The following is a 26,873-nucleotide window of genomic DNA, read 5'->3' on the forward strand; positions in this document are numbered from 1 at the left end:
TTCTGTGGGAAGTAGTTTTCTGCTCATTTAGACGAATAATGCTTCATAGCATGGACAAGAGGTGAGAAAGGCTTGAAGAATGGTTCCTCTTTGCTTTTTTTTGAACCAACTTGGAAAGGAAGAAATTGAGGAACCTTCAAAAGGGATTTAACACACAAACCCGTCTTTTAAAGAATTTGCAGCAGAAGCAACAAAAGCCTTTCCCATTTCTTATCAATCCTTCATGGAAGTATAGGCAAATGTTAGATCAAGTGTTCGAGTGAAGTTTTGCTTTCCATGTGTGAAAAGGCTTACATAAATACTGGGCCTAAAAATTATTGATTCCATGATCAACTAAGATGACAATGACAGTAGCAAAGGAAAAATATTGATGGTAGCATATAGATTATAGAATTAGACATTGGTATTCATTAAATAAACGAGGGGAAGATACCAGAACACTGCACAAGACTCCATCCCTCGGTTTCACAATTTGGGGAATCAAAGGGACCTGTGACCACCTAAGAAAAGAGGACATATTTTCTTGTATACAAATAGTTACAAAACCTTGCAGCTAGGGGCGAATATCTCATCCTACACACTATACAAAAACAATTAGCCTCGTTCAATTTGCAACTCTTCCTTATCTTCTCCCTTTAATTTACAAACAACAACAATAATAAAAATTAAAAAAAAAAAAAAAAAAAACTAGCCAACCAAGGCATGGTACTTTCATGGATCCTCTCTCATATCTGGCCTTTCTCCTGGCCTGCAAAGCCAGCTGAGCATCCCTCTCCCACTCAAATTCCCTGCAATCTGCTCCTTGCAATAAAGAAACCTTCTCCAGGTACTGGTCTGAGATCTTATATGCATCCAACTCCTCTTCCAGACCCTTTTTGTCTTCCTTGAACTCACCCCCATCCTTTCTTGTCTTGTCGAGCATGATCAGCTGCAGATGCTGTACCAGCTGGACCTTTGGCCCTTTCAGATGCCTCCTCTGAAGCATCAACAAGCTTCTTTACTTCTATCTCCACCCGCAAAGTCCCATACCTCTGCAATCTGTGACATGGGGAGGAAAAAAAACAAAAAACAAATACAACTGTCATATGGTTCACAGAACCAGTGAAAGGTTATACCATTAAGGCGTTCAAATGAATTTCAAATTTATCATTTTTGAAGCTATGCCAAACAAATTTTAGTTCACCTCAATGCTTGGGTATTAAAGCATATGCAGTTTTTGAACTAGGAGTAAATCCCACTGAGATCATACTGATAAGATGTCAAGATAGGAAATTAAATAAATTAGCTTAACTATTACTGTTTGTCTTCATTATTTAAGTTGAATCCTTAACCCACCAGGAACAAGCACCAACCAAGCCTGAGTTTTTTCTTTTTCTTTCTTTCTTTTTTTTTTTTCCTTTTTTGGGTCAATTAAATTGATTGTAACCAGGAAGCCAATTCACCAAGCTAGGGAAGCATGTAGCAGTACAAGTGATACAATAAGCTTACTTCAACTTTTCCTCTGCCTGAAGCAGCTGCTGCAGCATCCTAACTGCGGAAAGAGCAGCAGCAGCAAGTCTCTTCACCTCATCATTGGTGCTATTCTCTGTAACACTAGATCCCTTCTGTTGTACATCTTGCTGAAGATAAACTCTCTTCTTTGGCCCCAGGCCCATATAAATGTCATACACCTGTATCATAAAATTAAGGTAAAAGACAGAAGTCTGGCCAACCATTCCCAAATGAACAGGATAATCAGAAAATCCTCACAGTCGAAGTTCTGTTCACAGTTGAACTGGGTTTGTTTGTAAAAGATTTGAGCACCTTAACAGATACTCCTTTATTCATTTGCTCCCACACAGCATCTACCTGAGATTCTCTTTTTAGCAGAATGAAGTGGCTTGTCAGCTATCTTATGTGGCATTACTAATCCTTAGCTTTGATAATGAAAACATCAATAAAAAGAATTAAGTCTCAAGAAACAGCTTACACTCTTACCACTTTCTTCAGGTTGTGCCTCTGAGTTTGAAATAGCTGCAACTTCTTTGACAGTCTCCATTGATAACTTATTCTTCTTTTCCAAAGCACCTGAAACACATAGTTCAACCAGTAAAGAAGAGACGCAGAAACCACAATGAATACATAAGGCACCACAGTCAATGGGCCTACCTTGAAAATCAAAATTGTGAAAAGTTTGGGATGAACGGATTATTTTACCATATATTGCTTAAGAAGAAAAAAATATATTTTAGTGATTTATTTCAAAATATATATAAATTTACTTTTACAAATGGATGCTCTACACCCACATGCAAAATGGTCTACATTCTAAAATCATCTAATCATTTTGATTCTTAGGCTCTTACAGCCCAGGCAACTTGCAAGTTGAGGAGCACTGCGCCATAGGCCAGCCTAATAAGGAATCAAGGATCATCAAACTGTACACCACACCATGTCAGATATGTCGCATGTACACTAGAATTTTTGAGTAGCATTTTGGCAGACATATCTTTATGACCACCTAGAGCCTATTGCTTAACTAACTAGGCATCACCACACTACCACTACTTGGCTCACACCTAACATAGCAGAGTTGGAGGTCCACATTGGCAAAGCATTCTCTTTGCCAAATCTGGACACTTAAATTCTTATCCTTCAAAAGCTCAATTATCACAAGGATGTTGTCAATCATCCTTTCTCTTTCTCCAAAACAACACCACTGATTACAAGTTATAAGCTCCGTATCATACCCATCCTCATCCATCATCTTGCCCAAGACACCCTCCTTATCCTAATAAGCTTGTGACACAATAGACAATGCCCACATCAGCTATTGCAGAAAGTCTGTATCAGCTTATTGAAAAAAGAAGGAAGTCATAGTCTTTATAAGAAAATCAATAGAGGCACAGAAGGGGTAAGGTAAACGATATCAAGGATCCACAAATTGTTGTAAACTAGTATATCTATAATGTAAATCCTCTGTGGGATTGAACAGTAAAAAAGTGAAGGCTTAATATATGAATTTGAAGCAAACAGCATGCCAATTCAGATAACTGATTTATAGGCAAACAGAAGATATGGTAAACAGTTCCAATTCTTTGGTCATAGCCATTGAAGTCAACATTCGTCGATTGATATGCACACTTATGTGTGCTGCTTGCAACTCACAAGGGCAGAAAGGACCAAACTCCAGGGCTTGTGCAAAAGCTTTAATGGGTGTCTTCCGGGTCGGATCTTAAATGGGTCTATGAGGGCAATATTGTCCATCTACTATTCACTTCCTCATAAAGTAATTTTATAAAGGGGAAATGTTAAAGAGAATTTGTTAAATGGGCCTCCCAATCTCTCTCCACCCTGCATATATATTTTTTTAAATGACATATAAATATAAAAGGGCAAAAATATCCGCTTCTTCATTTCTTCTTTCCCTTCTTCCATTTCATTTTTTAAGAAAAAGAAAAAGAAAAAGAAAAAAAAAGTAGAGGTGGTGGTGGCGACCAAGGAGGACCACCATTGCCACTTTTTGTTTTCTTTTTTTACTTCATGAAGAGAGAAAGTGGAGGTAGGATTAGTTTCAGTGGAGCAAAGAACATAAGGATATTTTTATCCTTTTTTTTTTTTTTTTGATAGGTGAAAGCAATTATATTAAAAAGAGAAGAGTATACACAATGTATACAAGCAACCAAAAAAACAAAAAAGCGTGGAAACACAAAAATAAGCACCCACACCCTACAGAGTTCCTAACCAATCCACAAAATCAAGCATCGACATGGAGCCATCCCCAATATATAGTCTTACCCAATCCTAAAATAGATACAAAAACGAACTTTTAAAAAAATGAATAGAACATTCACAAGTCTCAAAAGCTCTCCTATTTTTCTCCCTCTAAATAATCCAAAAAAGACATAAAGGAACAACCTTTCAAGCCTTTTTCCTTTTTCTACCAACAAAAAAGCCTCCCCAACTCAAGAGCAAACCTCACACCGAGGAGTGCATCACCCACCATACACCAAATAAAGCAAAAATCAGCAGTCACGACTTATGAGCTTTCGGACATTGAAGAAGATATGTTAGGGAAGGAAGCAAATAAAATGGGTATATTTAGCATTGTCATATGAAAATTTATTTATCGATAATCCATAGATATTGTAGATTTCTTATATATATATATATGTGTGTGTGTGTGTGTGTGTGTAGAAGAGAAGAGGGATTGAAGAATAAAAGGTAAAAATTCTTCTTCTTGATTATTCTGCACAGAGAAATGTACATATATATATATATATATATATATATATACAAAAATCCAAAAACCTAAATTTAAGGACCTTCTCAACTCAATTACAACAAAATCTCATTGATTACAAGATTGCCTAATTCTCTATTTAGAATCACATCTTTATTAATTTCAATATTCCACAGTCCTCCTCAAGCTGCTAAATAGATGTTTTCCATTCCCAACTTGAATATACTTACTTGAAACTTTGTACTGCTTAAACATTTTGTGAGTATATCTACAAGTTGGCGGTCAGTGGATACATAAGGGGTACAAATCAATCCACTATCTAGTTTCTCTTTGATAAAATGCCTATCAATTTCTATGTGTTTCATTCCATCGTGTAGCATTGTATTATGTGCAATACTGATTGTAGATTTATTGTTGCATTAAAGTCTCATTGGCCTATCCCATTTCATCTTTAAATCTTCCAAAATAATTTTCAACCATAGTAGTTCACAGACTCCTTGGGCTAAATTATGTTTATGCACTAGATCTTGCTACCAAACTCTGTTTCTTATTTCTCTATGTCACCAAATTCCCACAATACCCAATAGTTGATCTTCTATCAAACACAAATCAAGCATAATCTGCATTTTTGTATGCTTCAAGTACTAGTCCCGAACTTCATTTAAACAGCATGTCATTTCCTAGAGGCCCCTTAAGGTACTGTAGTACACGATTAGCAGCTTGCAGATGAACCTCTTTTGGATTGTGCATAAATTGGCTAATCACACTCACAGTAGATGCTATATCCGGGCTCATTTTTGTATGCTTCAAGTACTAGTCCCGAACTTCATTTAAACAACATGTCATTTCCTAGAGGCCCCTTAAGGTACTGTAGTACACGATTAGCAGCTTGCAGATGAACCTCTTTTGGATTGTGCATAAATTGGCTAATCACACTCACAGTAGATGCTATATCCGGGCTCGCATGAGAGATATAAATGAGTCTTCCTACCAAACGTTGATGCATCTCTCTATCTACCACAATATCTTCCTCAGTCTCTCCAAGCTTATGATTAAGATCTATTGGTGTGCTTGTTGGTTTACACGTCAACTTCCCTGTTTCCCTGAGAAGGTCTATTACATATTCCTTGCTTTTAGTGCAAATAACAAGTCTGGATGTATCAACCAATCCATAACCAAGCCTCTTGCCACAAGTCCAACCTGTGGTTGGTGGAAACAATGTGATGACTTGGTTTGCCTCATGGATTGTGAATGTCGTTAACGAAGAACATGCAAGAGATGTCATTTATGTAGACACAACAAGAGACCTATGGATTGATTCACAATAAATTAAAGCATTAGAGGGTCAAAACATAGACTCTTACATCTTTGCCTCAAAATAAAAAAGCAATGGGATGCAAGTAGGCTTATAAAATTAAGCATAATCCAAATGGTGCCATTGAATGTTACAAGGTTCACTTAGTAGCTAAGGGTTATAATCAACAAGAAGAAATTGATTACCAAGAGACTTCCGCCCTAGTTGCTAAGCTCACAACCATGCATTGCTCACTTGCTATTGTTGCAATTCAAAATTGGCATCTTCACCAACTTGACATCAACAATGTTTTTCTTTAGGAAGACTTAGATGAAAAGATATACATGTAACTCCCACTAGAACTGAAAATATGGTTTACAAACTTCAAAATCCCTTTAGAACCTTAAGCAAGCTTCGTAACAATGGTTTGCCAAACTATCAACCACATCGATGTCTACAAGTTACAAGCAATCCAAGGCAAATTACTCCCTGTTCACTTAAGCTTCAAATAACTCCTTCACAATCATTCTTGTCTCTGTTGATGATATAATTATAGCAAGTAATTATATTGAAGGAATTAAGGTGATCAAGGAAAATCTACATGGAAATTTCACACTAAAAAATCTTGGAATCTTCAAGTACTTCCTCCACATTGAAGGGGCATGTTCCAACTTCTAAAAACGAGATTTATTTAAGTCAACAAAAATATACTCAAGAATTATTCAAAGGGTTTCGTCTCCTTGGAACATGTTCTTCATAAACTCCTATGGAGCCAACTCTGAAATTAAGTAAATAAAATGGAGAACCTTTGTTAGATGCTTCTTGTTATAGGCGTTTGATAGAAAGGTTGCTTTATCTCATAGATGCAATCAATGATATCACGCTCATCAGTAGAAGCAAAATATTGTGCAATGACTACCACTTGCTATTAGATTAATTGGTTACATTATTTACTTGCAGATTTTAGAGTTCAATACCCTCACCCAATGCATCTATATTGTGACAACAAGGCAGCTTTACAGATTGTTGCTAATCTAACTTTCCATGAACGAACTAAGCACATTGAAATTGATTGAAACATGGTTTGTGAAACGATTCAAAACAAAATTGTCTGTACTCAATTTGTTCGATCACAACGACAATCAGCTAATATTTTCATGAAATCTCTTGGTATAGATCTTCTCCATTGCTTGCTTTCTAAAATGGGTGTTCATGATCTCCAGATGCCATCTTGAAGGGTAGATATGGAAGATATGGAGTTGATTCTTTCCCTTGATTCTCCTTGAGCTTCTCCTTGATATCAACCCAGTATTTTATACTAATTTGTTTCTTTATTTCATTTATTTAGTTTCCTCCGTTTCCTTATTTCTTTCATTTAGTTTCCATGTATATACCTTTGTACGAATAGTATATAAACCAATGTAATCGTTTAGAAATTGATTTAGCAATTGAATATAATTGAAAGAGATCAACATGCTGTGAAGTTGAATGCGTTACCTGTACAATCTCTAACATCAAGCTCTTGGCAATTTGCAGGTCTCGTTTCTCCAATGGAATCAAGGATTCTTCCAGTGCCAAATAAGTGAAATCAATATTTGCAATGTAAGAAGACATCTCCACTGCACTAGTTACAAGAAGCAAATATATATATACTATGCCATCACTAGAATTGAGAATCAATAATTATTTATCTTTTCACTAGCAATGTGATAAAAAGACATTGTACTTTCAAAAACTCTTCCATCTAAATCCCCTGTAGACATGATTCAGCATAAACAATGCTTGTTTTAATGCAACAGGCATTTCCACTACAAGATTCAGAAACAAAAATAAAGTTCCAAACTACATCTATAAACAACATGACGGATCCAGGACCCAAGAAAATGGCATAGCAATTGATCAACTTTAGCATTTTGTGTTTGTTAGGAATCTTTTTTTTTTTTTGTGTCTTTTTGATAGGAAAACAAAAGCATATTATAGCTATAGGAGAAGATACAAGAAAGATGAGGTAAGGCACACTAAAGTATATAGGGAGTATACAAAAGGCGATGAGCAAAAAGAGAGATGAAAGAAGAGTACAACACCCACCCCCAATTAATTATCCCCTAAAAAATCAACCAAATTCATCATAGACATAGAAGACCCATCTAAATGAAGTATAATACCTTCCAGGAAATTATGCATTAAAGAGGATTTAGGCAATTTTTCCGAAAATTCCACATAAAGCATAATTGTTCTGAAATTATGCTAAAGATGAATATTGTGTTTAAAGATGTTGTATTTTCTTTATTTTGGAAGTTGTTTGAGGTTTTTAGGAATAAAATGTGAGTCTCTATGCATCTAGGACCCAAGAAAACGGCATAACAATTGATCAACTTTAGTAGTTTTAAGTCTATTAGAAATCTTGTGTTTAATGATGTTGTATTTTTGAGATTTTGGAAGTTCTTTGTGCTTTTTAGAAATAAAATTTGAGGTTGTATGGTTCACTTTGTTCAATCTCAAGCTTAACAGTTGATCAACAGAAGTCATAACTGGTCTAGCGTCCAACAAACCAATTGCTTCCAGCAGATAAGCACCATATTCCTTTAGACAATATGAATTCCATTATTTAGTACAACAATATGATCACCTTGGAAAGTACTGGATTTAACAAAGATCTTTCGCATCAAAAGAGCTTGTCCAGATGAGTCTCCACATGAGTCCAGCCAGTTCGGTTGCTCTTTTGATAACAATATCATAAACATGCATAAGCAAAATAAACCACTCTACCTCTCAAATAGAAAAGTACAATGATCTGAGGAGGTCATGGAGAAAAAACATTTCAGATGTCCAGCAAGTGAAAGGCCAACAAGGTATTCTCTGCATTTGCAAGAGCTAATGCCAAGAGCAACCTATGCAACAAAAATATCAGTTTTGAACTAACTATTACTAGCAAGGTAAAATGAATAGAACTCATTGAATTCATAGCCTTTAATTTTTATTTTATTTTTTTTGATAAGTGAATTCATCGCCTTTAATATATTTTACAAAATTATTATTCTTAGTTTTGATTAACTATGAATGGTATCTAAAAAAGTAGAATTGCTGATGCTCAATTTTGAGTTCTTACTGAATTCAATAGCAAACCAAGTGCACCTTCTCAAACACCACCATCATATGCTTTAACTGCAGAGTCATCCTCTTGAGTAAAATGAGGGAAAGAAAATCTTGGATTTTATTTTCATGCTGATCAAGTGTCCCGGGGACTCCACGTCACAACAGTAATAACATATGACTTTTTTTCTTTTTTTCTTTTTTTAAATTTTATTTTATTGCCTATCGTTTAAAAAAACATGATCCAGAACTCTCATAATCCTCCACTGTTTGCTGAGAAAAATAAGGAAATGATTAAAAACACACAGAAGCAAAGTTTGAACCTAGCATGTAACTATTTTCTTCCCCTATTAGCCAAAAGATCCAGTAAAAAAAAAATTAAAGATTTTTCCCATTACCCAAATCCCAAACTATGTCAAAAATCCTTTATTAAAAAGTGTAATTTTCCAACACTTTCTGGGCAAGAAAACAGAAAATAACATTTCTGGAAAATCCAGACTTCTGGAGAAAACAGAAATCTACCTGTTCCATCGTCACTGATGACAAGCAGCTTGAAAGCTCAGGTAATCAACAACTCATTGATTGGGAAGCTCCAAAACCAAAATGAACAATCAAAAATAGAAGCTGATCAGATCTTAAAAAAATCAGAGACAAAAAAAAAAAAAAAAAAAATCATAACCCTAGATTGAAAATGAAAGATGAGAGGGAAAGGGAGGCCACCATTTGAAGGACAAGAGAGAGAGTGAGAATTTGAACCCAACCCCATCAAACCACCTTCTCTTGGGTAGGTTTCCAAAACCAAGGGTTGTGGAGCTTCTCGAGGGTGACCTTATGAAGACGATACAAGTAAGAGCTAGATGTAGCTGTTGGTGAAGTTCCTGGCAACAGCTCTTGGTTTGCTTGCCAGCAGCAGCCCTTTGCAATTGGAGTGGCGAGTGCAGTTTCAGGTGGAAGATCTGCGACAGCTGAGTATGGACATAGGGTAGGAAACGTTGGGTATTTTTTTACTTGGGAAAATAAGGGTAATTTATATACCAAACAGAAGATGGCGCTTTTAAAGAGCACCAATGTTAAGCTCATCTTGAAATGACGTTCCAGAAGCGCCATTATCTCAAAATGTTATTGGTTCTTCCTATAAAGCACCAATATACAAGCATCAGCAATAATCATTTTTTAGTAATCAATTATCATGCTTTTTACAAGCACTAGGAAATCAAGTGTCATTAATTTAATTTTTTGTAGTAGCCTGCATAATACTTTTCTTGTGCAACACAAAATTCATATATTCGAGATTCATATCTAGATCCAAAACTACCACATATCAAAATTCAAACTCATCTCAAAGTGACAATCTGAAGATTATACTGGATGATTTCAAGCATGGTGACCAAATATTCATTTTAAACGACTGGTGTTGTACAAGTAGAAAGTCTGATGAATCAAGTAGCTATTTCCTATTTCACTTTCAGGTTGCCCAAGACATATGAGAAATGTGATTTGCTTCACTTGAGGTCTCCTAGGTACTTTCAGTGAGGGATATTCTACGGAGTTGGCATGTAATTAAATTCATAAGAAGGAATGAAGAAAGGCTCATATGAGATTATTGTGGTGCCTTGGAAAACAGTGTCAGTCAATTTTTGAAAAGAATAAAAACATATGACAGCAAGCTTGCTGAATCTAATTTGTGATCTGGGCATGTGGATTGAAACGCATTTGAAGAGTAGGAGACAGTTTTAAGCTTCATTGATAGTTTGGGTAGGTTATGGCGTTAAGGGGTTCTTTGCCCTGTGTTGAGGATGCTTCCCTTTTTTTGCCTTTGATTTTGTGTGCGCTTTGGTTTGGGTAATCCTTGTCTGCGCTCAATATACTCGTGCAACCTTATGGCATTCTTTAGCAAATTTACTAATAAGAGCTGCTACCCTTGATAAGGGTAGGATTTCCATATAACCGGGGAATCCTTGTTTCTCTACCTCTCATGCAATACTTGATTGTTCAAGCCAGTTTATTAGATCTTATGTTAATGACAAATGAAAAACCAATTGATCATAACAACAGGTTATCTTTACCTTCCCAAATGTATCATGCAATCCATCCTCAACAACAAAGTAAAAAGTTTTGAGTCCAAACGGGATTCAAGCTATCATTCACAACCTGAAAGCATAAAAAAAAAAAAAACCAAAAATTAAGTAAACCCATAATCTGCATAGTGAGATAAAGTTACTTCCAATATAAGAATTTCAGGACACAACATTTATGCAAGAGCTCAGGTGACTTCCCATTCAACACCTATGGGTGTCATCTCCTTTTAAGTGTTTGTGCATTATGATGCCCCACAGGTCCAAGGAAAAAAAAAAGAAGCAAAGCTTCTTCAAAATAGAAAGTAGAAGCACCTTTAGAATACTCCCAACATAAAAGAAAAACCAAAAGAATCTCAGCTAGGACAGTCAAACCCTTACCCTAGTTTTGCTCCTAGTAACTAATTTTTTCAAGATAAGTAAAGCATAGAGATCTCTTTTCCCATTAGACATACCACAGGTAACACTTCTGCAGATATCACCTTAAGAATCTCCACTTGTAAGAATCTCCAAGGATGTCATTGAAAATTAAGGGGCAAAAGGGTTGGCAAACCCATTCTCCATGCTAAAAGGAACATAGAAAAGCTCTGGTGCACAAAAATGAAAACCAAATGAATAAAAAAGCTGAGACAATTTTTTTTTTGATAAGTAAGCAAAGATATTGTATTAAAAAGAGACGCTAAAATAGCAGCTCAAGATATATAAGAACAAGATACAGTCACCCCCTTACAATTGTAACCAAAAAGAAAACTGTCCAAACAAGATGTACAAAAAAAAAAAAAACAGCACCCCCCCACCCCCAACAAGAACTCATCCAATCAATGAAATCTATTAACGTCGAAAGACCATCTTCTATAGACAGTTTGGTCTCCGACCAAAGTGAAAAAACAAAAGAAGTTTTCAGTTTTTGCACCCCATCTTTAAAGGCAATTCTGTTTCTAGTCTTTCAAACAGACCAAAACAAGCACAGAGGGCCTGCTTTTCACACTGTTCTGCGCTTTTTGCCCACCCAAGCTTCATCCTAACCCAAAAAGGGTCTCCCTTACTAAAGAAGGGAACACCCAACACACACCGAATAGGGTAAAAAACAGTTTCCACACCTCCCTCGTTGTTTTGCAATGGAGGAGAAGATGGTCAATAGACTCCTCATAAACTTGGCACAAAAAGCATCTATTTACTAAAGCCCATCCTCTCTTTTGAATTTGGTCTAAAATTAGAATTTTTCCAATGAGGCTTCTCAAGCAAAGAAACTAATTTTTTCCTACACCCAAGAGTTCCAGATTAACTTCATTGGGAAGCACACTGATGAATTAGGCTCTAAGACTTTGTAAAGGGGCTTTATTGAAAAGTTGTCATCTTTGGACTCCAACCACCTCACCCCATCCTCCTCATCCAACATCACTTTTTCCCCACACAATTGCCCCAGCAGGTTCTCCACCTCATCCAGCTCCCAATCATTGAAAAGCTTAGTAAAACCAGGGTTCCAACTCTCCACCCCCCACCCTTTTCCCCACTTGCTAAAACAGTCCATAAATCACTTACCTAAGCCTGGCTGCAGCTAACGCAGATAAGAAGGGGAAAGAATCCCACAACAGTGAGGTTCCACACCACTTGTCCTTCTAAAAGCTCACCCTTGGGCCATTACCCACCACAAAAGATATTCTAGAGCTAACAAGGTAGCTAAGTTTCCTAATTTATTTCCACAACCCTACTTCATGCCCCTCCCTAACCTCATGGGGGCACCACCCACCTTGATCCTCCACATATTTCCCCCTTATAACCTGGTTCCAAAAAGTCTCCATTTCATTTGCAAAACGTCATGTCCATTTACCAAGGAAAGTCTTGTTGAGCGTAGCAACACTCTTAACCCTCAACCCCCCTTTACTTTTATGTGAACAAACTGTTGACCACCTCACTAAATGAGGTTTTCGCTCAAGAGCTGCACCTCCCCAAATAAAATCCCTCTAAATCTTCTCCAATCTCATTTTAACCACTTTTGGCAAATGGAGGTTGGACATAAAATAAATAGGCAGGTTGGACAAGGCACTACAAATCAATGTAATTCTCCCACTCTTAGAGATATATTGTCGCTTCCACATGGCCAACCTTTTGCGGAATATTTCCTCAATACCATCCCAAGCTGCCACGGAGTTAAAAGAAGCCCCCAAAGGCATCCCAAAGTAATTAGAAGGTAAACTACCCACCTTGCAGCCCAGCTCACAAACCAAATCATCCACGTTCTCCATCCTTCCCACAAGGATCAGCTCACTTTTATCCAAATTAACCTTCAAACAAGAGATTGCCTCAAATTAACCTTCAAAAAAAGTGAGTCAATTGAAACAAATAAGAAATAAATGTTTTGGATATCATCACCAACTATCTTGCCTAAAAGAGCTTCATGTCACATAAAGGATCACATCGAAATTGTTGATGCAAAGTTCTAAGGTTCATAACAGAGCCATCTAGATCATGACACTTAAGTCATTGGTAGATGAACTGCAATAATTTCAACTTGTACCAATTAGCACAAAAAAAAAAACATAGGAACCCTCATTTCAACAAAAAACAAATATTTAGAAAATAGACACATAGTAGACCCACAGGATGCATGAAGTAAAATCTAAAAACAGGAGAATTGATGGATGAGAAAGTTGGTTGACATTATAAACCATAAATAAAGCCTCAAATGCATATTGTCTATGATTATAATAGCAAAAAAAAATACAAAAGGTAGATAATTATGTTCAATGAAAGCGACAATCTACCATAGTTATAGGAAATACTTCAACCCAATGTCCACATTAGTCTCAATCACCATGAAAATTTTTCCAATACTCATCATCAAGTTGTATCAATAATCTTCCTCGAGAGAGATAAAAAGAAAGCGATTTGCATTGAGAGAGATAAAAAGAAACAATATGATTGAAGGGTGTGTGTAGGCCTAAGTATGCACACTCATCCTCTCTCCTTAACCAATATGATTGTAAAACTAGTCATATACTTTTTTTCCTTTCTTTTTTCTTTTTTGAAAAGTACCTCATCTACTATGAAACATTATTATTAATATAAATACTCCCCAAATGATATGAGGCAAAAGTACATCCATATCCAATTTGGGAAACAAATGATAGCTCTAACAATTCAAATTCCAAACCAATATTATTGGTTCCAACCTCATCTCAAATCCATGAAAGTAGGGGCATGGCTCTTACCTTTTTTTCAATAATTGAGAAATTTAAAACCATTTATCACTAATACTACTGTGATGTTGGTAAAATAACTAAAAAAATATAAAAATATAAACTCCCAAAGTCGCCTCAATTTTTTCTTAACCTGAATTTGCATGTTCGTATCATATAATTCTTCAACCTATCTATAAGGATTAGACAAAAACTGACAAAAGGTTAGAAACCCTATAAAATCAGGGTAAAAAACTAACTAGGAAATTGCTTCAGATGAGTAGGAATAATTAATAAATAGTATGAAACTTGAGATAGCTGAAGACCAAAAATATTGCACCAACATGGAGTCTTATGTCTTAGGTGGAATCTTCCATTTCATTTGTAGGAACCATAATAAATTTAAAAGAAAGTTAACTACAAACAAAAATAGGAATCAGAATCCCTAGAAATAAAAATTGAGACCCCAAGAGAAGTACCCTTGAGAATCCTAGCAAATAGCTTCCCAACCAATAGAATCAAACTAACAGAACATTGCTCTTGTTAAACGTACCTAGTCCAAAGCGTCGATCCCACAAAAATCTCTCTATTGTCCAGAGTGTCCTCTTCCTTCCACCGACTCAACTTCTTGCCAGAAACCTTTAGTTTCAGTTATCTTATTCCGGGTTATATCCAAAACTATAATTTAATATAACACAATAAAGAAAATTAAAGTGCAATAACCTAAATCTAAAGGCTTTGGAACTTTATGAAATTGTTTCGACTGTCTCTTACCTCTGCAAATTGCAATTCAGGAAAGCCCAGTGTCGGATTTTACATGAATCTCCCATTGAAGCCCAAAACGTACCCAATTTCGACATCTTCGATTAAACCCTATAAATGATTAATTAAAAACCCTGTAGACCCCCATTTTGGGGGCTCATTTTTCTCACTTTTCTGCAGACTTTTCTTACCAGGTGGAGGGCTCTCAAGGAGCCACGTGTTGATTCATGGTTGGCTGGTGAGGAATCAGGCTAGTGGTTTGGAGAACCAAAGAGGGTTGGACACGTATGAGAGTATATTCTGGGGTGGTTTGAAAGAAATGAAAAAAAAAAAAAAAAAAAGTTGCAGGCGGTTGCAAAGGAAGGAGGAGCGTATTTTGTTTGTTAAGAGAGAGATGCGATATTTTTTCTGGGCTGGTTACAGGGAGGTGAGGAGGATTTGGTTGCTGTTATATAGAGATATTGAGATACTTGGGGGAAGAAAAGCCTGAGCTGAGAGGAGAAAGACAGAACTGTGAGAGGAAAGAACAAAGTAGAGAATTACAAGAGGAGCAAAAGCACAGCTGGAAGCTAACCCACTCTTGGCTTGAAAGAAGCATTCCAGGTATGATCATTCGTGAGTTCCTTATTTCTCATTTCCACCTTGATTAACTCTCACTTTCAGTATTTCTTATGAGTATTTGGTTTATTGATTGGTGTGGATATTATAGGCCACTCGTTAGTTTTGTGGGGCTCTGGGTATGCATGCTCTGTTTTTAGATTTATTTTTGCTGTTTTTGACTTCTCTTGAAAATATCTGATGTTGTATTCCTTCCCATAACTTGATCAAAACTATGCTTTCATTTCCTCCGGATTCCACTACTCAAAGCTCTTTGACGATCCATGGCATAGAGCTAAGCTTATACTCTGTTTTTATTATGTTTTCTTTCTTCCCTGGTTATTGCACTGTTTCTTGTTGAGGGTGGAGTGTTGTCTGCAATAACCAAGCTGTTGGGATTCAATGAGTGTGGTCATGAGGGGAAATGAACTCAATAGGGGATTTCTGTGATTGTATCTGTGCTTCAATCTATTGGTTCAAAATGGTGGCCACGGAATTGCATTGGAGTTTTGTGTTCGTGTTTGGTTTGCCATCTGGGTCTGATAAGATATATGCTGGTAGTGAAGATGAGAATGAGGATTTGAAACATCTCATTTTTTTCCTAGAATTCTTAGTGACTGCAGCCAGTTCAGTTAGGCATGGGGAAGGAAAAGCAAGTTCTGTAGGTTTCGATACACGGACAGTCAGAAAGGTCATGGCATGTACTCCATTCGGTGAAGGCTTTGGTGTCGATACCTCGCGCTCCTGGTGTTTCACGTAGTTGTTGAATAGATGGACACGCGATCTCAACCCACAAAGGTTCTTGATTCAATCGTTATACCTACAAAAGGCATCCAGACAGGGTGTTCGGACGTACCCTCCGATGGTTTTGTTAGCCATGGTTAGAGAGAGAGATATAAATCAGTTGGCCTTTTTCTAGGTATCAGGAGGTTACCTTCCTCTTCGTGTGAAGGTTTATATATAGTGTTAGGAGTATTGTTCCTCTCATTAATGGTGAGGAGATATTTTATGTTTGTCATAATGACATTCGGAGGCAGCATGGTCATCACCACCCTACTGGCGGCTGTCAAAAACCGTGGTAGGTGATGCTACTGTCAGAGATCGTGGGAAGTGATCATGTAGAATGATCGTGAGAAGTGACTTGTTGTCACCTCAACTCGTCCTTTCACTCTGTAGGTGATAGGACGTGGGCCATGGCTGGTTTGTTGCGATAGCGTGTAAGACTCGCTTTACTTTAGTCAATGATCCGGACAATTATATCCGGATAGCCATGCTGGTTATCCGGATGTATTGTGGAGCGGACGTATTTATGGAAGCCGTCCGGATGTCTATGCTTTGTAAGCGTCGTTTGCTCTTCCTTGAGGCAGTCCGGATATAAAAAGTGCGCCATGTGTGCTTTATAGGAAGGTCCGGATGAGGGTGACCCGGATGACAATGCGTGTCATGCGTCACTGTAAGAAACGTGTCACTGCAAGATGCGTGTCACGTGTCCTCAGAGGGTGGGGTCCCTACATTGGGGTCATCCATTTAGATGAAGGACGGGGGCTTTTTTCATTTTTTTCACTCTTCAGTTTTTAGAAATGCAAAGAATGATGAGAGCTTGATTATGCAAGGTTTCTATTCCGGTTTTATTACCTGCAGAATTGGGTGTTTATATTATGACAGTATCACAGCATTTGTCATCAATTGGAATCCAAGAGTTCTCAATGCAGGCCGATAAGTTGTTGCCTTTGGGGGATCTCACTGGGATGACGATGCGGATACTCATGCGCTGTAAATGCAAGAAGTCTAAGAGGGGCAAAGGCTGCCATCCATGCTCTTGATAATGAGAATTTCCGGACTTTTCTCAATAGTACGGTAATTTAAAAAAGTTATGCTTAAATTATTGTAGTAGAAGAAGTTTGTGGACCCCGCATTTCGCGCTCGCTCAATGCGTTTCCCACTCGAATGGGCGAAACTCGATTTTTTATTTTATTTGAAAAATGATTTTTATTGATTAAGAAAATGACTTGGAGTCGCCACTTATTTTTTGTTTTATTTTTAAAGGGTAAACAAAATAAGAAAGAAAAACCCTAAGTGTGACTCCTTATTTTGGAAAAGGCGGTCTGTGAAAAACCGAATCGGGTTCGGGGGTCAGGTTACTTATCGGGAAGGTACGGTAAAGACCGTGCACCCCTCTAAGTCCCTAAAGTCGGGTCTCTACTAATGAGATGAAGCTGACGTGGCAGTCAACAAGAAAATCGATGAATACTCAAATCGATCATGCACAATATGAGAAGCAAAGCATGTATAAAGAATGAGCAAAATGTGAATAGATGCGTACCTGGGCGGCAATCACGAATGCGCAATCATGAAACAGGGTTAGTGAGCAATGAACAAGATATAATTAAGCGCATATCAAGGAACAGAATAAACCAATCATACATGGCAAATAAATTAGTCAAACAATCAATTAGTCGTGAAGTAACGTATGTAGGGCCCCCACCAAAGCCCGTTTATTTTTGCATGAATTAATTCCATAAATTCCATTATTCGGAATTACGGAATTTAATTCTTGCTTATTTTAAATCATGAAAAAATCATGAAAAAATTCGAAAGCTGCTCGCCGAAAAGAAAATGGCGGCCAAATTTTATTGAAATTGAGACTCTTAGGTGATCCTGAAAATTCTAAGGATGAAAGATGAGAAAATTGGAATTACTTGAAAATCAGAATTTTGAGAAAGATATTTACAAAATGGGGTTTGAGAAAACCTTTTCAAAATCAAATAAAAAGAAAACCAAGAATGTCACGTGGCCCAAAGGTGGCCCATACTAAAGATGGCCAATGCATGGCCTGGTAGGGATAGGGCCCAGTTGACTTGTGCATGCTAGGGCTGCTGATAGACACTGCCTGCAGGTCCCATACCAACAAGTCCAAGTTCCGAGTGGAGCCATTGGGAATTCCAGGTGCTTTTCTGACTGGTCACGTGACTCAGTGAGTCTGGATGGTGCATCAAATAGACTGAACTGCAGAATTGACTCGGTCCTATTCCTCACTGCTTTTCCTAAGCAGTTTATCTTCAACTTGCTTCATCAAATCATTTATTTCATGTCGTTTTGCTTGCTGATCTCGAAGCAACCTTTTAGTCTCGGCACGAGCATGTCCGTGAGCATGGAGGGTAACATAGAAAATGCCTCATTACCCATCTCAATCACCCCATGGACAACATCCTGCTCATATGGATCAGCAGGGAAGACACGTAGTTCCTCGAGCAAAGGACAGCTAGATCCAACAGCTTCCAGCCCTTTGTCTTCTACTGTATCCAGAACCCAAAGACGCTGTAGATTTGGACAGTGGGCAAGAAGCTTAGCAAGTTCACCACTTTGCAGAGCAACATCACTCAAATTCAAGAACGTCAAATTCATGCAGGCAGGGTATAGAACTGAGAGATACAGTGGAGTAGCTTCCCACAAACCAGAGAGAGTATTTAGATTCTTGCAGTTGTTGAATGCACTTTCAAGCTCTGCATACTGGCGGGTTGTGAGCTCTTGATGGAAGGACCCAGTACCAAGCTCTGTCAGTTGAGGAGCACACTCAAGCAACCTCTGTAATTGTTCCAGGGTGATATTCTTGTTAACCTTCAAGAATTTTAAAGATCTACACCTACTCACTAGTTTCTCAAGAGCATCAAAAGAGACATCACTGCTCAGATTCGCAAAATTTAGCACTTCCTGTGACGTGAAGTTTTCGGGAAAGCAACTTAACCAACCCCCACCAAGGTCATCAATGCCATTCTCCTGTATGTCAAGCTCCGTCATATTCTTGCAATGAGTAGCAATGGCGGCACTGACGATTGACGGTGATTCGGAAGCAGTCTCGGAACCGAAACTATAGAGACCGAGTTTTGCTCTTCCAGGGATCTTCCATTCCTGAAACTCCACTGAGCATCTCGCGGCCCACCACAACAAACCTCAGGTGATGAGTGAACATGGTAGAAATCCGTAAACCCCGAACTATACTTCCACCATCATCAGGATTACGAGGTCACAATACACAGCGTACATCAGCGTCGTGAAGCAATATTCAATTTTTTTTGTCATAGGCACCCATCAAAGAATCTTCTGTAAGGATTGGAGTGTTGACCAACAGTGCCCTCAGGTTCAATCGGGTAAGGCCTCAATGGATTGCATTGCACCAACTGTCGCGTACCTCTGGATGAACGCGTGAGCTGTTAATCTTGTAAGAGAACCCCAAGCAACATGCATAACGTACCCCTTCGGAATATCACAACGAGACCCACTGGTGCCCTCATCTGAATGCACCTCCGCCTCTCATTCAAGTAATGGGTATTGGACCCATGTATGCATGCAAAGATGGAGGAGTGAAGTGGTGAGAGAAAGGATGTATGGATTTAGCTGCGAATAAGGTCACGGGTATGGGAAGATGGGTGGTATGGTGGAGAGAGGAAATGATATGGTCATGGAGAGTAGAAGCATGAGTGCGAGTGGTGATGAATTTATGTATAGAGATGGGTGTGAAGGAGATTATTGATGATGAAGTTAACGAGTGAGAAGGTCATGGCCAAAAGTGGGAAGGAAAAGAAGCATAGAAGACGTGGATTAAATGGAAAGGTGCAGTGGCATGAGCACAAGAGTGGTTTAGAAGCAAATTGGGAGGGGTGTGGGCCATTCTCATCACAGTGAAGCCCATAGGATACTCTCATATCTTGGTTACAACAATTCATGTCGCAAGGAAAGCCCATGTATTCTAATTGCTTCATCAATGCTTCGGCATGACCTGTTCGACTGAGCATAAAGACAACATGATAGTATGCAGCAAACACGGTGCAGAGGAGAAATATTGAGGAAAATAGCGTGAATCAGGACTCCTCCTTCCAATATTGGCTGAAATCTGCTGACGGAGCCTCTATAACTTGACTTGTTCCAAAGTCCGATTTTGAATATGATGGGATGATCTGATGGCCCAAGGATAACAATGGGAAAACCGTCTTCAAACAAGCAGGAACTGTGACTTTCCTTCATCAATTCTCACACCTTAAAGAACCCAGAGACATGATATAAATAGGAACAAATTTGACCATCCGATGTCATAATCAACAACACCCTGGAACGACACAAAAATCCTTTCCAGAAGAAGAGAAAGTTCATCTCTCGCTATAAGCCAGGAACAGGGGAAGATAAAAGGGAGGGATAGACTGAGATAAAAAAAAAAACTAAAAAAACCAATTTAATAATAATAAAAAAAACATGATTCAGTCTTCATCTCACGACAACCAATGAGTTGGAAGAAACAGGTGGGGTGAATGAAAGAAGTTGCAAATGCAAACAAGAAACATAACTGCAAATGTCAAAAGGTCAAGACCAAGCAAACCTCAATGGAAACCAAACAAAAGAGAATGAACACATTAAGACCCTTTCAAAACAAACCAGAAAATCAACAAGAAGAACAACGTAGAACAACCCAAAAAAAAACAACATGGAACAAGGTGAATGTGAAACTTACCCCAATCTCACCTGCAACCCCTCTTCGTCCTCTGTTATCTCCTCCTTCTCCCGAAAAACCACCTTCTGGAGACCCCCTCTAGCTTGATGCCCAAGTTAGAAACCTCTCTCTCTCTAATGGAAACTCTCTCCTTCTCTCATGGAAACTCTCTCCCTCTCTCACTTTTCTCTCCTCTGATCTTGCTCCCCTCCCTTCAAAATCCTCCTAGCTCTCTGTTCTCTCTGGAAAACTCTCGCTCTCTGGTTCTTTTTCTCCTCTTTCTCAAAGCACTCTGGAATCCTCTCTATCTTGACCTCCAAGCCCAAAGGCATGCCCTGCAACCTCCAGCTCTGATTTTTCCTTCCCTTTTTCTCTCTCAGCTCCCTCCCTCATCGAAAAACTCCCTCTGGAACTCAAAAAAATCCCCCCAAAAATATCTCTCCCCCTCTCTCTATATCCAGCCTGCCCCCAACGGCCTCACATAGTTGCCTTTCTCCACTACCCTGCAGCTGCCATCCTCAATGGTTTTCAACTTTTTCTGCTGAAAGAAATCTCCACGTGTCAAGCTTCCATTGGCCATCAAAACCACTAACTTGATACCCTATCAACCAGTCTTGGAGTGACACGTGGTCATCCCAGACGATGACACTTGTCATAATCGGGCTGTAGAGATGTCTCCCCAAAATGGGGGTCTACAAAGTTATTATAAATATATGGTAGTTTTTGCCACATAGGAGAGAGGAGAGAGGAGATAGGAGATAGGAGAGAGGAGAACGGAAATTTTTTTTAAAAAAAAGGAACTCGTCTCTTCAAGAGACGAGTTCCATGAAAATATATATATATATATATATATATAAATTCCCAAATTAAAAAAAAAAAATTCCTCAATTCCTCAAGGAAACTCGTCTCTTTAAGAAACAAGTTCCCATTAAAAAAATATATATATATTTTTAAAAAATTCACAAATTAAAAAAATAAATAAATAAATAAATAATTGGAACTAAAGGGAACTCGTCTCTTGAAGAGATGAGTTCCCATGGAAAAAAAATATATCTTTTTTTTTAAAATATATATATATATATATATATTTTAAAAATTCCCAAATTAAAAGAAAAAAAAAAAAAAAGAATTTCCTCAAGGAACTCGTCTCTTCAAGAGACGGGTTCCCATGAAAAAAAAAGTTATTTTTAAAAAAAAATATATATATATATATATATATATATATATATATATATATATATATATATATATATATTTTTAAAAATTCCCAAATTAAAAAAAAAAATTTCTTCAAGGGAACTCGTCTCTTAACTCGTCTCTTCATATATATATTTCATGGAAATTCCCAGGATTTTTTTTTTTTTTAATTTGGGAATTTTTTTTTCCATGGAGAATTGTTTTTTTTTTTTTTTCATTTGGGAATTTAAAAAAAAAATATTTTTTTTCATGGAACTCGTCTCTTGAAGAGACGAGTTCCCTTGTGGAATTTTTTTTTAATTTATGATTTTTTTTTTAAATATTTTCTTTTTCTTTTTATTTGGGAATTTTTTTAAAAAATATATATATTTTTTTAAGAAACGAGTTCCCTTGAGGAAATTCTTTTTTTTTTTTTTTGGGAATTTTTTAAAATATATATATATTTTTTAAATATATATATATATATTTTTTTTCCATGGGAACTCGTCTCTTCAAGAGACGAGTTCCCTTGAGTAAATGGGGAATTTTTTAAAAAATATATATATTTTTTTTCATGGAACTCGTCTCTTGAAGAGACGAGTTCCCTTTTTAAAAAAAATTTATCCGTTCACCATCTCTCCTCTCTCCTTTCTCCTCTCTCCTATGTGGCAAAAACTACCATATATTTGTAATAACTTCTTCTACTACAATAACTTAAGTATAACTTTTTTAAATTACCGTACTATAGAGAAAAGTCCTGCTCATATCCTCCTATACCATTCATCCCTATCATGCACATACCTCACCTATCATCCCCACCATCCATCGGACCCACCTTCATCTCATCTCTATTATTTTTCACGTGCATGAAGTCTCGTGTACATAGCCATCTCCATCTCATTTTTTTAATTTTTTTTTTGTCTTCATACCCATTTTACCATTCTTCATGCTCATTGTACCCACTGCTAGCTGCTTCTTCCACCCTCATATCCACCACTTTCAACTTCATCCGGCTATCCATCTCACAACTTCCCACATCCTCCTACACCATTCATATCCATCTTTCATGCCTATAAGCCTACTTCTCTCACTACCCCCACTCATCTTACCACCACACCATTTTTTCTCACCGTTCCCTTCACTTAAACTCTTTTTCATTCTCTCTCATACGCATGCAGCTAGCACGCAAGCTTATTCTCCATCTCGGCATCTTCAACACTTGGTGGCTCCACATTGAGGGATGGATTACGGTAGAGATTTCTGGGTTTTTGTGTTGCAAAGTAAGATCTTGGCATGGCAGCAAAGAGAATTAGACGAATATAGCAGGTTGATGGTATTGAAACGGCTTCAAAGGTTGCTTCTCAAGCCAAGAAATTGCCACCTTCTAGCCAAAAGAATGTTCCAGAGGCGGCTCCTAAGAAAGCTGAGTCAAGTGATAGCTCTGATGGCAGTGATTCTGATGAAGAAAAACCAACTGTTGCAAAGAATGTAGCTGCTGCAGCACCTAAAAAGAAAGTACAGTCTAGTGATAGTTCTTCTGAGACCTCTTCAGAGGAAGAAGAGGAACCACAGAAAAAACCATCACCTAAAGAAGATATCGATGAAGAGGACAGTGCTGATGAAAGTGATGAAGAGCCTCAAAAGAGAAAGTTGGAAGTTCCGACTTCAGTTTCTTCCAGTGCTGGTAAATCAAGCAGTAGCGAAGAGGAAAGCTCTGATTCAGAAGATGAGCCCTCAAAGGTACCATTGCCAAAGAAGGCTACTCAAGTGTCAAAGAAAAGCATCGGTCCTGAGGAGGATTCATCCGAGGAAGAAAGCAATGAGGAAGTGCCTTCCAAGACCCCAAAGAAGAATGACACTGATGTGGAAATGGTAGATGCCGGAGCACCCAAAAAAAAAAACCAATGCTAAGCAGACTGATTCAAAAATCTGGGAAGAAAGCTCCCAAAACCCCTGCCACTCCTCAAGTGCAGAGCACTGGAAGCAAGACACTGTTTGTTAGCAATCTATCTTTTAGTATTCAAAAAGAGGATGTTGAGCATTTCTTTAAAGATGCCGGTGAAGTTGTTGATGTCCGTTTCTCTTCAGATGCAGACGGGAGGTTCAAGGGCTTTGGTCATGTTGAGTTTGCTACTCCCGAAGCAGCACAGAAGGCTCTCAAAGTGAATGGTAAAGACTTATTGGGTCGTGCTGTCAGACTTGATTTGGCCCGTAAAAGGGGCGCATATACTCCATATAACGGAAAAGAAAGCAATTCATTCCAAAAGGGAGGGAGTCAGGCACAGACAATATTTGTTCGGGGCTAAAATAAAAGTTGCGATGAGACCAGGTTAGGAGCACCCTGGAAGAGTATTTTGGGTCTTGTGGGGAGGTTTCAAGGATTTCGATCCCTAAAGATTATGAATCCGATTCTGTTAAGGAGATTGCTGACATGGATTTCACAGATGGTAGATAATACTCAGTTGGATCTTCAAAAATGTGCTCGTGACCCTGATATATTTGACACATATACTGTTCACCATATAATAGAGACTAATCCAATGCAGACCAGCCAACAAGCCTTGTGCATTCACCAACTACCAAGTTATGCCATTTCGGGACAAAATGCCTAGGGATTTGTGATGATAATGATCTCCTATATGAAGACTTCAATGTGACTCCTGTGGCAGTAGCTCAGTTTCTTCTACAGCTGAGTATTCTCGTATTAATCCCCAGAAGGCACCTTCCTGGTTTGATCAGCATAGCACCTTTAAAAATGGACAGATTTTATTGATGGTAAGTCTCTGATAGTTTGCATGCACAGAATTCAATGGACTTAATAAATGGTGCTTCTGGTACCAGCCATGTCGCTAACGTCCAGCATGGTTCTTCCCTCCATTTTAATGGCAAGCAATCATCTCTTTGCCCCTCTTTCATTGTCTCCGAATGGCACTGATCAAAGTTTGAGGGTGTCAGGTTTGACTTAGAAGATGTGGGTCCGTTGTTGCGATTAAAAGCATTGCCAAGACAAGCTGCAGGTCTGATGATGTTGAGTTCTTGAGGGGACTAAAGACACTTTCCTCAATCGAATGCATCTGGTAGGATAATTCATCCAAATCAGTGTCAAAAGCTAAGCTCGGGTAGAAACTGTTTGCGGGACCTTGATTCTAGTGACTAGCCTAGTTAGTGAAACAGTTGCTAATATGGTAAGTGGGGGGTCAGTTTGGTTTCGATGAGGCAATCAGATGCTATCATGATTGCTTATCTGTGCTTTCCACTCGATCTGGTGCAGCCTCACTCCCTGTGATTACACTGAATGAAGGTCATGATGTAATCATGGGTGGAATCATTATGTAATCATAGATGCAACCTCACATTTTGTCCGCCAAACATTTGCTTTGGTTAGGAAGGACCATAAATGTCGTTATTGAGTGGAGGTTGACTACATGCTGGCGGAGGGCGAAATTGTCACTGGAAATCACTGGGGACAGGTATCACCAGAAGAAGAAGAGTAACCAAAGGACTTTGGTGCGGGGTATGATGTTCCATCATAACAGCAATGATTTTGACAATGGTCTTTTTGAGGCTGATTTAATTGAGAAGGATTTTGGGAACCAAATTGCTGGAATGGATAGCTTCGGGTGCTGACTTCTGCTAGAAAGAAATGCAGGTATAAAGAAAGGGACATTTGTACCATCTGGACCCACAGTAGTCACTTGGGCCTTCTCCGCTGTTGGTATTCCGTATTGGACTACTGGTGCTAACGATCCCTTGCAGCCACCCTCATTTGCTCCTTTTCAAAACTCATACGTGTCTTCATCCATCTTCATGCATGTTTTTTTTTATAAAAAAGTTGGTTTTCAAACAAATCTTGCTTTCACTCCACATTTTTTAGGCTCCAAAAATTTTTTTTTTTTCAATAAAATTTGCCGCCATTTTATTCCGAACGAGCCTCATTTTCACATCTTGCATGATTTTTTAAAATATTTTAAAATAAGCATAAATTTAATTTTGTAATTCCAAGTGATGGAATTTATGAAATTAATTTACACAAAAATAAATTAGGTTTTAGTAAGAGCCCAACATCAGAGATTTAAAAATAAATTTGAGTGAAATGCAGTGTGATATCTGATGATCTTTAGATCTATTTAGTGACATGTATAGCATATTCTATGATCATTATTATGCACTAATCACATTTCATGCTAGCGCTTTATCGATTACTGCTAAGGTATGCATCATCTCTCACTCTAATCATTCACCATGTATGCTTTGGCTTTCAGTGTGTGATCATGTTAATATCCATTAATTTTCTTACCAATTGTCATGATTGTTTCATTTTATTAGTAGAAATTTATTTTTAGGGACTTAGAGAAGTGTTATGGTTTTTACCAGTCCTTCCCGATAAGTAACCCGACTCCCGAGCTCTGATTTGGTTTTTCACAGACCACTTTTTTCAAAATAAGAAGTCACACTTAGGGTTTTTTTTCTTATTTTATTTATCCTTTAAAAATAAAACAAAAATAAGTGACAACTCTAAGTCATTTTTTTAAAAATAAATTATTTTTAAATTAAAAGCGAGTTCGCCTTCGAGTAGAAGTGTACGAGCATAAATGCGAAGTCCACAAACCCACCCCATAAAAGATTAATCAAAAGGTAAAAACCCTCGGTATCAAAATTTCAATCAATCATGACACGAGACTTGTTGAGAGAACTGCAGCAAAAGAACCTGTGTCACAAATACACCTTTATCCCCAACCTTAAACCTTTTAACCCTAAACCCTAAACCTAATCCTAAACCTAGCCCTAACTCTAATGCAAAACATTAACCTAAAAGATTATAAGAAATGAAAATGACTTTTCTTCCCAAATAGTTGTTTTTAAAACGGTGAATGATTAAAAATAATACTTTTAAAACATTAAAAATATCAAAAACAAATTAAAAACCATTTAGATTCTAAATTTTCTGTTATATAAAATATTAAAAAAATTGTTTATAAAAACTATTTTCCTA

General features: G+C 37.7%; 2 protein-coding genes and 1 pseudogene across 2 annotated transcripts; 1 reads left to right on the top strand and 2 right to left on the bottom strand.

Moving 5' to 3' along the window:
- Positions 1 to 385: 385 nt before the first annotated feature.
- LOC132253762 (uncharacterized) lies at positions 386 to 15,300 on the bottom strand (annotated as a pseudogene).
- Positions 15,301 to 18,303: 3,003 nt separating this feature from the next.
- On the bottom strand, positions 18,304 to 19,020 carry LOC132253743 (protein TRANSPORT INHIBITOR RESPONSE 1-like). Its single transcript, XM_059736663.1, has one exon. The coding sequence runs from the start codon at positions 19,018 to 19,020 to the stop codon at positions 18,304 to 18,306; it is 717 nt and encodes a 238-aa protein (XP_059592646.1).
- Positions 19,021 to 23,052: 4,032 nt separating this feature from the next.
- LOC104879270 (nucleolin 2-like) lies at positions 23,053 to 25,507 on the top strand. Its single transcript, XM_010651723.1, has 5 exons — positions 23,053 to 23,160; positions 23,234 to 23,752; positions 23,818 to 24,072; positions 24,210 to 24,327; positions 25,266 to 25,507. The coding sequence occupies exons 1-5, from the start codon at positions 23,053 to 23,055 to the stop codon at positions 25,505 to 25,507; spliced, it is 1,242 nt and encodes a 413-aa protein (XP_010650025.1).
- Positions 25,508 to 26,873: the final 1,366 nt, after the last annotated feature.

The sequence above is a fragment of the Vitis vinifera genome, chromosome 5, assembly GCF_030704535.1.
Source record: "Vitis vinifera cultivar Pinot Noir 40024 chromosome 5, ASM3070453v1".
NCBI classification, from domain to species: Eukaryota; Viridiplantae; Streptophyta; class Magnoliopsida; order Vitales; family Vitaceae; genus Vitis; species Vitis vinifera.

Bases quoted from the DNA above. Each gene is read 5' to 3' on its own strand.
- LOC132253743 (XM_059736663.1), bottom strand. From the start codon at position 19,020: ATGACGGAGCTTGACATACAGGAGAATGGCATTGATGACCTTGGTGGG.
- LOC104879270 (XM_010651723.1), top strand. From the start codon at position 23,053: ATGCAGCTAGCACGCAAGCTTATTCTCCATCTCGGCATCTTCAACACT. The intron at 23,161-23,233 runs GTAAGATCTTGG...ACGGCTTCAAAG, and splicing joins CTGGGTTTTTGTGTTGCAAA to GTTGCTTCTCAAGCCAAGAA. The intron at 24,328-25,265 runs GTAGATAATACT...TGCTTTGGTTAG, and splicing joins TGACATGGATTTCACAGATG to GAAGGACCATAAATGTCGTT.